Here is a 12,032-nt window from a genome sequence, read left to right as displayed (position 1 = left end):
GCAAAACCAAGTATATCCTGTTCCGAAGTTGATGGCAAAAGGTAACTTGGAAGGGGTTAGAACAACAGATACTACGGGGAAGGGGGAGATGCATGTGAGGCCGCTGCCACACCACCAGGACTGGCCCCTAAGCAGAGCCAGGAGGCCCTGGGAGAACCGCGAGGTGTGGCCTCGAACCAAAAAACACAAGAGTGGTCTGGAAGAGGGGTTCTCTGCAGTCCAGGAGACTGTGGAGAAGGCGTTAGTCTCGCTGAAACAAGTGTTTTCAAGCATGTGTGGTTGTTACACTTCACCATTGTTGCCAGGCTTTTATGTCGCAGCTTAAAATGGAATATGCGAGGCCGGGTCCCAAGCACTGCCAGGGGCTGATTCCTGAGCACGCAGAGCCTGGAGCCAGCCTTTAGCCCACCCCCTATAAATGTGTATCAACGGTCCTTCTGCTGTTCGATGAGTTCCTCTGTGGCTCCCTGAGCACAGCCAGATGTGGCCCCCAAACACACGAATAAAACGTAACACACAAAGGGAACCAAGTGATTCTTCCGTCTACTTCGCATCCTCAGGATCTGGTGCTGAGGTGCCCGTGTGCCCGGCCTGTGCCCGCTGGCCCTGGGGGCCAGACCAGCTGGCCCTGCAGGGCATGCAACCCTCTCTCCGATTCCTTTCCCCTCGCATGCAGCCCTAGAGGTGGCCTCCTGACCCGAGGGGCACTCAAGGGCGCTGCTCTGCGTGGGACAGGGGCCCCAAGAGGATGCCCACCACAGGGATGTGGAGAAGACCTGACCAGCTGCAGGGGGTCCCTATGTGCTGGACCCCCTCTCCTCCCTCTCACGCTCAAGGGCCCTGGAGAAAACAAGAAAGGGACAGCAAAGCTCCCATGCTTTATTGGGTGGCTGAGGTCACAGGTCTCATTTCTAGTTCCCCGCCCGCGGTCCCCGCAGCCCTCCAGCAGTGTTGCGTCCCTGTCCGCCCAGTCTCATTTCTTGTCCTCCTCCTTCTTGTCCTTCTTGCCATCCTTAGTAGCCTGGGACGCCTGGGAGGCCAGGGAGCCCATGGCGTTCCGGATGGCCTCGTTGTTGGGGTCCACACCAGGCAGGTTCTCCAGGACGCTCTGCAGGAACTCGGGGTCCTGCATCACATCATAGTCCTCCTCCTCCTGGAAAGGGCCCTGTCAGCCTGGCAGGCAGCCCTGCCGCGCAGAGCCCCTCCCCTGCCCGGGCTCTGGCTACCCAGGGGTGGCCCCGCAATCGCCCCCACGCCCCCCGGGAGACAGATCCGCGGGCTCTGAGCACAGCACAAGGGCAACCTGCACAGATGAAGACCCAGGATGCTGCTCCAGCCGCTGGCGTGTGCTTGTGGGTCATCCCCGCTAGGGGCCCAGCTCAGAGACTGAGGGTCACCCCAGTGGTACCGGTGTCGGGGATCAAACCCCGGCCAAGCAGTGTTCCGAGTGTGCCCCCAGCCCCACTTCTCGGACTGAACATGTGGATTCCTGCTGGGGTCTGAGTGACTACACAGCGGGGAAAGCATGTACCTTGCAAACGGCCAACCCACGTTCAATCCCTGGCACTGCACAGGGTCCCCTGAGCCCACCGGGAGTGACGTCTGAACACAGCGCCAGAGGCCCCAGGCGTCAGCCCTGTGCAGGCTGGGTATGGGACAGCCTTTAGCCCCCCCGCTACAAATGTGTATCAACGGTTCTTCTGCTGTTTGATGAGTTCCCCTGTGACTCCCTGGGAGGGTAACGGTCCCAGATGGGAGCGCTTGCCTTGCACGTGGCCGACCAGGGTTCGATTCCCAGCATCCCACAGGGCCCCCCGAGCACAGCCAGGAGTGACCCCTGTGCATAGCTGGGTGCGACCCAAAAAGCAAAAATAAATAAATAAATAAATAAAACCGATGCTCAGGGCCAGAGAGATCATACAGTGGTTAGGGCCTTGCTCATGAATGACCTGTGCACTGGATCCCCAGCAACCAATATGGTCCCTGAGCCCGACCCGAGTGACCCCTAAGCACAGAGCCGGAAATGAGCTCCAAGCACAGCTGGGCGGGGCCGCCCAAAAAATACACAAAAAATAACCCTGCTGTGGCAGGAGCCTGGTACTGGCCCTCACCTTGGCCGGCTCAGATGTGTCCATGGCTGAACTGGCGTCCATGTCAGCTGACTCGGCCTGGCCGAACTCTGCGGGGAAGAGGTACCAGCTTCAGTTCCTGAGCCGCACTGCCCCCCGCAGGCCCAGCGCCGGCCAGGCTCACCTGCACCCTGCAGCGACATCTGCATGGCGTAGGCGATCTGCTCCTCCTCCGTCATGCTGCTCAGGTCGGGGAGGCCGGCGCGGCCAAACTCCTGCTGACCGATGGTCATCTTCAGCAGGGCGTCGTCCGAGTCTGAGGGCCAGAGCGCTGGCTGGAGCAGGTGCCCCCGATATGCCCCACTCATGCCCCCCGGGGGCACCCTGGACCTCAGACTCACCTCTCTCGCCCTCAGCCCCTGGCGTGGGAATCCCGGCCTCCGCGGCCGAGGCCGCTGCCGCCCGCCGGGCCTCCTCCTCCTGCCGCTGCCGCTGCTCCTCCATGGAGACACGCAGGGCCTGGCAACGGGCAGGGTGTGCTCAAGGTCTGGCCACCGTGAGGGCAGGACCCGGGTCTCGGGCACACCCGGAACTACGGGTCCTTTGGAGACTCGGGAGGCTGGGCAGAGGAATGGGGACAGACGGCCAGCCCTGGAAAAGCTGTGAGCGGCGGGGACATAAGCCGGACAGGGGCACCCATGGGCGCCAACTGAGGCGGTTGGCTCACCAGGGCCAGCTCCGGGTCGGCACTGGGGTCCACTCCGAATTCGAAGTCGCTGGCACCGAGACCCAGCATGGCGCCGCCCTCCCCAGCCAGGATCGGGGAGCTGATGAGGGCATCAGCCAGGCTGGGCCCCGGGGGCACCGTCACCAGGTGCGAGCCCGTCCCGTCTTTGCCGTTCAGCGTGTTCACGAAGGCCGTCAGCTTCTCCGTGTTCACCTCCTGGGAAGGACACAGGACACTCTCCTCCGGCCCCGGCCCCACAGTGTGCGCCCCCCGCCGGCCTCACGCCCCCCGCCGGCCCCCACTCACCTCCTCCCCAAAATTGATAATGTCGACGTTGACTTTCTCCTTTTTGAGACGCTTGGCCAGTTTCACCAGCTGGAGGAAGGAACGAGACCCCCACATGAGGGCGAAGACCCCCCTCCCTCAGCGGACCCCACGTCTCCAGAGCCCCCGCCCGGAGCGCTCACATCCTTCTCGGTGTCCTCCACGGGGCTTCCCACGAAGGCGATGATCCGCATCTTGTGGTTCTTGCCCTGGCGGTGCTTCAGGGCCAGCTGCAGAGGGGCGGCAGGGGGCAGGGCAGGCAAAAAGACGCGCCATGACATCACAACACCCGTTAAGAGGTCGTACCACGGACAGAAGTGAGAGCACAGCGGGAAACGTGCTAGTTTTGCACGCAGATTTGATCTCGGAACCCCAGGTTCCCAAGACCTGCCAGGAATGATCCCCGAGTGCAGAGCGAGGAACCCTTAGCACTGCTGGGTAGCACTGTCCTCCCGTTGTTCATTGATTTGCTCTCGTCGGCACCAGTAACAACAAATTGTGAGACTTGTTGTTACTGTGTTTGGCCAAGCGAGTATGTCAGGGGAGCTTGCCAGGCTCTGCCGTGCGGGCGAGATACTCCCAGTAGCTTGCCGGGCTCTCCGAGAGGGGCAGAGGAATCGAACTCGAGTCAGCCAGGTTGGCTACATGCAAGGCAAATGCCTTACCCGCTGTGCTATCGCTCCAGCCCCACTGCTGGGTATGGCAAAATAAGTAAATGGCCATAACGGAGTGAATAGAGGAAGTAGCTTTCATCTGATCCGCAGGCAAAAGAGAACATAAAAAGTATCAGGGATTTTCTTCTAGTTTTGCAAAAGAAATTCCATATTCCAGTATAATGGGGGCTGGGTGGAGTGTGTATGGGGGGGGGTGGCAGCTGTCCAAGCAGCCACTTTTAGTAATACTTGGCCAGACTGTGTGGGTCAGACAGTTCCGTGTTTAGATCTGGCGATGCAGTGCCGCTTAGGGGGTCGCCAGGACTACTGGACATGGTGCCAGGGCTCAAACTTGGGGCCTCACCCACACGAGACAAGCACTCCAGTCCTTTGACCTAGTCTCAGCCCTACTCCAGTAACGTTGTTAAAGACAGTCACAAGCTAATACAGAAGGGATGTCTCATAGCAGTTTCATCATCTTCAGAGGCCATGCTAAGCCCGTGTATCTGCACTATCTGATCTGTCTCAGAACAATCCTAAATGAGATAGCAGTGAAAAAACTCCGTTAAGACCAGTGAGTGTAACTATTTTTTTCACCCATGTAGCTCAAGATTTGGCATGGTGAAAAAAAAAAAAAAAATGAAGACACAGTAGGTACTTAATAAACTTTGTTGACTAGAGAGCTCCCCACCTCCCGCACCAAGAAAAATGCAGCCCAGAAAGAAAGTTGATGCAACTTGTCCAAAACCACGAGGTCAGAACAAGCAGCCACGTTAGGTTTCCAAGGGAATGCAGCAGGATTCCTCGGCCCCCCCGCCCCCCGCCTAGCTGTGGACTGGAAGCGGGTGGTCTCTCAGCCAGGGGTGAGACTCTCCGCCACCTCTCCTGGGCAGGAGTGGGGCGTGGGGCAGCCCAGGGACTCACGTGGGCCACGCGGATGCCCGTGCAGAAGGTGATCTTGCCCTTGGGCTGGACGGCATGCAGCTTGGAAAGGATGCGGCCAGTGTCAGGGGTGAGTGTCGTGAGCACCTCGCAGTCGCTGCAGGGAGGACAAGGCTGTCACTGCGGGCCACAGGCCACTGCAACCAGCTCCAACTGGATTTCACCCAAGGGACTTTTCTTTGGGGGGGAGGTGGGGGAGATTGCTCCAGGCGGCACTCAGGGAACTACGTGGCCCCTCCAGGGCGCAAACCCAGTCTCCAGCACGCAGACACAGCAGAGCTTCAGTCTCCGGGCTGGAGCGCCCCACTCTTCATTTCTGCAAAGATCTCAGCAGGCCCGAGGGAAAGCAGCAGCTGAGGCCTTGGCTTCACAAGTGCTGCCCGGGTTTGTGCCGCCGGGAGTGGCTGAGCGGGCCCCGTCACCCCACCCCACCCGCCCGCCACGAAACAGAGATGCTGGTAGGAACTTCAGCAATGCTCAGAGCGAACTCCTGGGGCTCAGGGCCACATGGGGGCGCAAGGGATTGTACCCAAGATGGCCACATGCAAGAGATGGTACCCTACCCACAGTACCATCTCTCCAGAACCTTTTTTTTAAAATTCTGGGTTGGGGCTGGAGCAACACAGCACAGCGGGTAGGGTGTCTGCCTTGCACGTGGCCGACCCGGGTTCGATTCCCAGCATCCCATATGGTTCCCTGAGCATCGCCAGGAGTAATTCCTGAGTGCAGAGCCAGGAATAACCCCTGTGCATCGCCGGGTGTGACCCAAAAAAAAAGCAAAAAAATTAAATAAATAAAAATTACACAAATTCTGGGTTGCCAGGGTGGTGGTATAGCGGGTAGGGCATTTGCCTTGCACGCAGCCGACCCGGGTTCGATTCCCAGCATCCCATATGGTCCCCTGAGCACCACCAGGGGTAATTCCTGAGTGCAGAACCAGGAGTAACCCCTGAGTATCGCCAGGTGGGACCCAAAAAGCCAAAAAAAAAAAAAAAGATTTCTGGGGTTCAACACAAGACATGTGCCCTAACACACAGGCCTCCATTTGTCTTTTTTTCTATTTTGGGTCCAGGGAATCTCGTGTCAGGGACCAAACCTGGGGCTTCCTGATGCAATGCACGCACTCGGCCCACTGGCCCACCTCCTGGGTCCTCACACACGTGAGGCAAACGCTCACCACCATGAGTAGCGTGGCCGACCCTTCGCTGTCTTGAACTGGGCATCTGTCATGCAGAGTTGCCCTTACGCTCTTAGTAGAAGGGAGGGAAATTCTACCTTATGTAGTACAGCTAGGCATGTTGGACAGATCATTTAAGATTTTACTTGTTGGTTTCTGGGCCGCACCCAGTGATGCTCAGAGGTTACTCCTGGCTCTGTGCTCAGGGGAAGCACACGGGGTGCCAGGGATTGAACCTGGGTTGGCTCTGTGCCAGGGCAAGCAGGCTACCTCCCGCAGCATGTCCCTGGTGCCACGCACTGTTGACTTATGATGCATTACCGAGATCAAATCATTATGTCGCCCCCTTTCTTTCTCCCAATCTCACATTTATACTCAATTATGCTTCAAAGCTAGAAAAAAAACAATCTAGTGGTTAGTAGCTGACAAGCACAGGAAATGAGAAATTTTACAGAATACTTGTCTTCTTTCTCTCAATGCGCTGATTCCTCTCTTTATCTTACTCTTTTGGGGGGCAGCGGGGGGGGGGGGGTCGCACCTGGTTCTGGGCGCAGGAGACCACATGGGTACCAGGGATTGAACACAAGTTGACAGCATGCAAGACAAGTGCCCTTCCCAGCTGAACCAACGCTCCTGCCCCTTACGTTAGCCCTCCGTCCCGGTGAGACGCCGAGCTCCGCTCTCTGTCCCGGCCTCTCCATTCCCAGCGTACGACACACTCCCGCACGCACAGCTGACTATGAGGGACAGGGGCCCCATGCGCACGTGGCTTCCAGCCCCCTTGGCACTGTACTGTGCACTGGAAGCGATTACCACTTAAGGGCTATAGTCGGGGTCAGAGAGACAGGACAGGGTTGTCTTACACACAGCCAACCCGGGTTCTAACCCCAGCACTCCATGTGGACAGGCACCTGAGCCCTGCCAGGAAGGATCCCTGAGCGGAGGCAGGAGTAATTTCTGAGCATAGCCACAAGAATAACAGCAATATTCAAATCTACATTAACGCTGCCCTTGCATTGGGCCAACTGGCGGCAAGGGTGCCCAGGGAGGCTATGGGATCCTGCGAGGGGGTTCCCCTGGCCACTGGCGGCCACACGGGGGAACCACAAGCTCCCCCCACATACTTGGCCAGTGTGATGAGGCCCACGTTGTTCTCGGGGTTGCTGCGGGTCTTGGAGTGACAGACGATGTTGACGGCATCCTGCTGGGCCTGCAGCCGGGTGGGTAGAAAGTCCCCATTCCGCATGTATTCACTGTTGTCGACACTGTCGGTGGTGAGCAGAGGGTGAGAGAAGACACGTTGGACCACCTGAAGCCAACACCCTCCTCGCAGGCAGCGCTGGCACTAACTCAAGGGACCCGCCCTCGGGGACGCGGGCTCACTGGCGGAGCTCAGGACCCCGAGTGGCACTGGGCACCGAGACCCGGACGTCCGTCACGGAGGACGCGTCTTCCTTCTGCTCCCAGCTCCCCGGCCCCATTTTTTAAAATGTTGATTATTTATTTATTTTCCTACAAACCCTCGTGCCAAGGGCTGACTTGAAGAGCTTGGCCAAGTGAGAATCAGCTCTCAAGGGCAAGGGCTGGTTCTCCCGACTTGGCTGACTCTCACTGCAGGGAACTGGCACCCCAGCTCCAAGAACCGCAGAGCATCCAAACAGCAAACCCAGGAGGAGCTCGGGGCCTCATGCAGCTCAAAGACTGAGAAGGACCAGGGGAGGGCGTTCGCCTTGCACGCTGCCAACCCAGGTTCTAACCCCAGCACCACCGGGAGTGATCCCTGGGTGCGGGGCCAGGAGTAAGCCCTGAGCACTGCTGGGTATGACCCAAAACCCAAACCCAAACCAACAAAAGCAGAGTCTGCTGTGTAAAATGTTTAATGAGCTCCTCCAGGTGCACTGAGTCCAGCAGGTCAGGGCAGGCTTTGCACACGGGAGGCAGGTTCAAGCCCCAGTACCACACGGAGCCCCCGCCCCTCAGGAGTGGCCCCCAAGCACAGAGAAGGAGTTCCTAAACACCCACTGGGTGTAGGCCCCTCAAAAAAAAAAAAAAAAGACTACAAATTAAATTTCAAAAAGCTCCTATAGGGGCCGAAGCCACTGTAAAGCGACTTGCACGCAGCCCACCTGGGTACAACCCCTGGCATCCCATCTGGTCCCCTGAGCACTGTCAAGAGGATTCCTAGGCGCAGAGCCAGGAGTAACAACCCCTGAGCATCACTGGGTGTGGCCAGCGAGTAAATAAACAAAAGACTCCAGCAAAGAGCTTACACAAAGGGTGCGTGAGGACCTACAGAAAGCCGACAGGCCAAGGCCCAACTCTTCTCCTAGGTCACCAGCATGTGTTCCCCTGAAAGATCAAGCAAGTCAATGTCCTTTTGGGGGTACAGAGGCCCACTCCTGGCAGTGACCAGGAAACTCTACGCTGCGTTGGGGATGGAATAGGAACAGGCCTCCTAAAGGAAAGCACCTGGACTCTTAATACTATCTGGCCTCTAGCTCTTTCTTCTGGTTCGCTTGTTTGGGGGCCATACTGGCGCTCAGGGATCATTCCTGGCTCTGTGCTCAGGGGACCACACGTGGTGATGGGAATCAAACCAGGCTCGGCTGCGACAAGGCGAGCATCTAAACCTCTGGACTGTTGCGCCAGCCCCTGGATCAAGATTCTTACATGCCATTACTTCAGGGACCAGAGCAATAGCACAGCAGGCAGGATGTTTCCCTTGCAAGAAGCAGACCCAGCACGATATATGGTCTCCTGAGCCTCACAAAAAAAAAAAAAATTCATTTTTCATATAGCTCTGCCTTCAACCCGCCCCCAAACTCTGTCTTTAGTCCTCTACTTAGAGGCAGAAGATAGAGTTCATCTTGAATGGCCACAGTGCTTTTCTTGGCCCCATTCACCTTTCAAAAGAAATGACCTTGGGGCCAGAGTGGCAGTACAGTGGGTAGGTCATGCACTTGGCTGGGTTTGATCCCTGGCATCCCGTATGCTCCACCAATGACCATCAAGAGTAATTCCTGAGTGCAGAGCCAGGAGTAACCCCTGAGCGTTCCCAGGCAGGACCCAAAAAGCCAAAAAAAAAAAAAAAAAAAGGAACTAGCTCTTCCAGACCCAAGATGCCTTGGTCATTTACACCTGAGCTGCTTCATGTCACCGTAGTGTAACGGGCTGGCACCAAGTTCCATCTAAGTCCTTTCAAGACGCCTCCGATTCTTTAAGGACCCAAGTTCCGGCAACTACGGCCTCTAGGTTCTCCAGAGCAGCCTTACACACACTTTACCCAGGGGTGCCATAGGATGAGCAAGTCTGGGTGAGGACAGAGAGAAAGCAATGTCTGTTCATCCGGAACTGACTCCTTACTACGGTCCCCCGCACACTGCCAGGAGCACAGCGCCGAGACAGCCCTGCCTCCCCCCGCCCCCAACCACGATAAACAGATTGGACAGTTTTTTTGCTCCTTGGGTCACACCCGGCTTACTCAGGGGTTACTCCTGCCTCTGTGCTCAGGGATCAACCCTAACAGTGCTTGGAGAACCCTCTGGCGGTGCTGGGGATGGAAGCCGGGAGGGCCGCATACAAGGTAAGCACCCTGTCTCAGCACCATATAATGAATCCACCTCCTGACGTTTTACTATCTTAAAAAAAAAAAAAATGAAAGGGGACTAAGATTTGCTTTGTCATATCCCTTGCACGGTAAAGCCTGGCGGAGGAAGGAGAGAGCGAGATTAACGTTCTCAAGAATTAACACACACTCCTGGTTAAGTCAAGAGAACACAGGGGACCAGAACCCTATTGAGAGCAAGCAGGGTGCTTGCACACGGCACACAGCCTACGGGCTGGAACCCTGGCATCCCACTCGGAGCCATCTCTGAACACAGCCGGGAGTCAGCCCCGAGCACAGTTCGGTGGGCCACCCGATCCCCCAAAAATGCAAGACTCCCCGCTAAATCTGAGTCTCAGAGAGTGACTTTATGGGGCTGGAGCCATAGCACAGCGGGTAGGGCGTTTGCCTTGCACGCGGCCGACCCGGGTTTGATTCCCAGCATCCCATAGGGTCCCCTGAGCACCGCCAGGAGTAATTCCTGAGTGCACGAGTCAGGAGTAACCCCTGTGCATCGCCGGGTGGGACCCAAAAAGAAAAGAAAAGAAATAAAACTCATTCTGAGGGCTGGAGCGATAGCACAGCGGGTAGGGCGTTTGCCTTGCAAGCGGCTGACCCGGGTTCGATCCCCAGCATTCCATAGGGTCCCCTGAGCACCGCCAGGAGTGAGTCCTGAGTGCATGAGCCAGGAGTGACCCCTGTGCATTGCTGGGGGTGACCCAAAATGCAAAAAATAAATAAATAAAATAAAATTTAATGACACAGGACTGGAACTATAGTACAGGGGTAGGGCGTTTGCCTTGCAAGCAGCTGACACGGGTTCGATCCCCAGCATCCCATAGGGTCCGCTGAGCACCACCAGGAGTGAGTCCTGAGTGCATGAGCCAGGAGTAACCCCTGTGCATCGCCAGGTGTGACCCAAAATGCAAAAAAATAAAATAAAATAAAATTTAATGATAGAGGACTGGAACTATAGTACAGGGGTAGGGTGTTTGCCTTGCAAGCGGCCGACCCGGGTTCGAACCCCAGCATCCCATATGGTCCCCTGAGCACCGCCAGGAGTGAGTCCTGAGTGCATGAGCCAGGAGTGACCCCTGTGCATTGCTGGGGGTGACCCAAAATGCAAAAAAAAAAAAAAAAAGAAAAGTGACTTTATGCTGCACTTGGGAGATATTCCATCGTCTCTTTGATGGTTTGGGGCTCGGGGGCCACCCCTGGTGGTGCTCAGGGATCACTCGCCCCTGGAGGTACTCGGGGGGCCACGGGGGGCCCGGGGATCAGGCGGTGGCCGGCGCGGGAAAGGCCAGTGCGGCAGCGCCGGACGATGCCCGCGGCCCGGCTCACGACTCCGGGCCGGCGCGCGCGGGCCAGGGCGCCCCTGACCCGCGGGGCCCGGCGTCCCGGGGTAAACTGAGGCAGCCGCTCGGCGCGCGCGGCCCGGGCAACCCCGGCGCGAGACGGGCCACCGGGCCTGGCCTCGGCCCGGGATGACTCAGGGAGTCGCCGCGGCCGCCGCCCGCCGCGCTCGCCCGCCGCCGCCCGCCGCCCCCCAGGCCCGGCGCCCGCCAGGCCACACGCGCCCGGCCCAGGCCGCACCCGCGGGCCCCGGAGTGCTCCTCACCAGACCATGGTGCTCTCCAACACCATCTTGCCGCCTGCCTCCCTCCCTCGGCTCTCGCGCACCGCCAGCCGCCAGCAGCCTCCCAGCGGCCTCCGCGGGCCCCGCCAATCACGGCTCGGCAGCGCGTCGGCTTCCGGCTCCGGCCGCCGCTCTGCATCCTGGGAGTTGTAGGCCCGGCCGCGTCCGCCATTGGCCTCCGCGCTGCCTCCTGGGAGTCGTGGTAGGCCAAGCTCCCCTCGCCGCCGCCCTCCGCGTTGCATCCTGGGAGTTGTAGGCCGAGCTCCCTTCGCCACCGCCCTCCGCGTTGCATCCTGGGAGTTGTAGGCCCGGCCGCGTCCGCCATTGGCCTCCGCGCTGCCTCCTGGGAGTCGTGGTAGGCCAAGCTCCCTTCGCCGCCGCCCTCCGCGTTGCATCCTGGGAGTTGTAGGCCCGGCCGCGTCCGCCATTGGCCTCCGCGCTGCCTCCTGGGAGTCGTAGTAGGCCAAGCTCCCCTCGCCGCCGCCCTCCGCGTTGCATCCTGGGAGTTGTAGGCCAAGCTCCCTTCGCCACCGCCCTCCGCGTTGCATCCTGGGAGTTGTAGGCCGAGCTCCCTTCGCCGCCGCCCTCCGCGTTGCATCCTGGGAGTTGTAATAGGCCAAGCTCCCTTCGCCACCACCCTCCGCGTTGCATCCTGGGAGTCGTGGTAAGCCAAGTTCCCTTCGCCGCCGCCCTCCGCGTTGCATCCTGGGAGTCGTGGTAGGCCAAGCTCCCCTCGCCACCGCCCTCCGCGTTGCATCCTGGGAGTTGTAGGCCCGGCCGCGTCCGCCATTGGCCTCCGCGCTGCCTCCTGGGAGTCGTAGTAGGCCAAGCTCCCCTCGCCGCCGCCCTCCGCGTTGCATCCTGGGAGTCGTAGGCCGAGCTCCCTTCGCCCGCCGC

General features: G+C 58.8%; 1 protein-coding gene across 1 annotated transcript; it reads right to left on the bottom strand.

The window, feature by feature from the left end:
* Positions 1–887: 887 nt before the first annotated feature.
* Positions 888–11,217, bottom strand: PSMD4 (proteasome 26S subunit ubiquitin receptor, non-ATPase 4). The gene is made up of 10 exons (XM_056109990.1): positions 11,118–11,217; positions 7,017–7,157; positions 4,698–4,812; positions 3,264–3,350; positions 3,103–3,171; positions 2,797–3,012; positions 2,471–2,588; positions 2,254–2,385; positions 2,112–2,179; positions 888–1,153 (listed from the first exon to the last, which is right to left on the bottom strand). The coding sequence occupies exons 1-10, from the start codon at positions 11,141–11,143 to the stop codon at positions 974–976; spliced, it is 1,152 nt and encodes a 383-aa protein (XP_055965965.1). The 5' UTR covers positions 11,144–11,217; the 3' UTR covers positions 888–973.
* Between the last annotated feature and the right edge of the window lie 815 nt (positions 11,218–12,032).

The sequence above is a fragment of the Sorex fumeus genome, unplaced genomic scaffold (assembly GCF_029834395.1).
Source record: "Sorex fumeus unplaced genomic scaffold, SorFum_2.1 ptg000001l, whole genome shotgun sequence".
In the NCBI taxonomy this organism is placed as follows: Eukaryota; Metazoa; Chordata; class Mammalia; order Eulipotyphla; family Soricidae; genus Sorex; species Sorex fumeus.
Note: the sequence above shows the minus strand (reverse complement) of the source record. Positions and strands in the feature narration are given on the sequence as shown.

Bases quoted from the DNA above. Each gene is read 5' to 3' on its own strand.
- PSMD4 (XM_056109990.1), bottom strand. From the start codon at position 11,143: ATGGTGTTGGAGAGCACCATGGTCTG. The intron at 2,589-2,796 runs GTGAGCCAACCG...GCCCGTTGCCAG, and splicing joins CCGACCCGGAGCTGGCCCTG to GCCCTGCGTGTCTCCATGGA. The intron at 1,154-2,111 runs GTGAGGGCCAGT...GGCCCTTTCCAG, and splicing joins ACACATCTGAGCCGGCCAAG to GAGGAGGAGGACTATGATGT.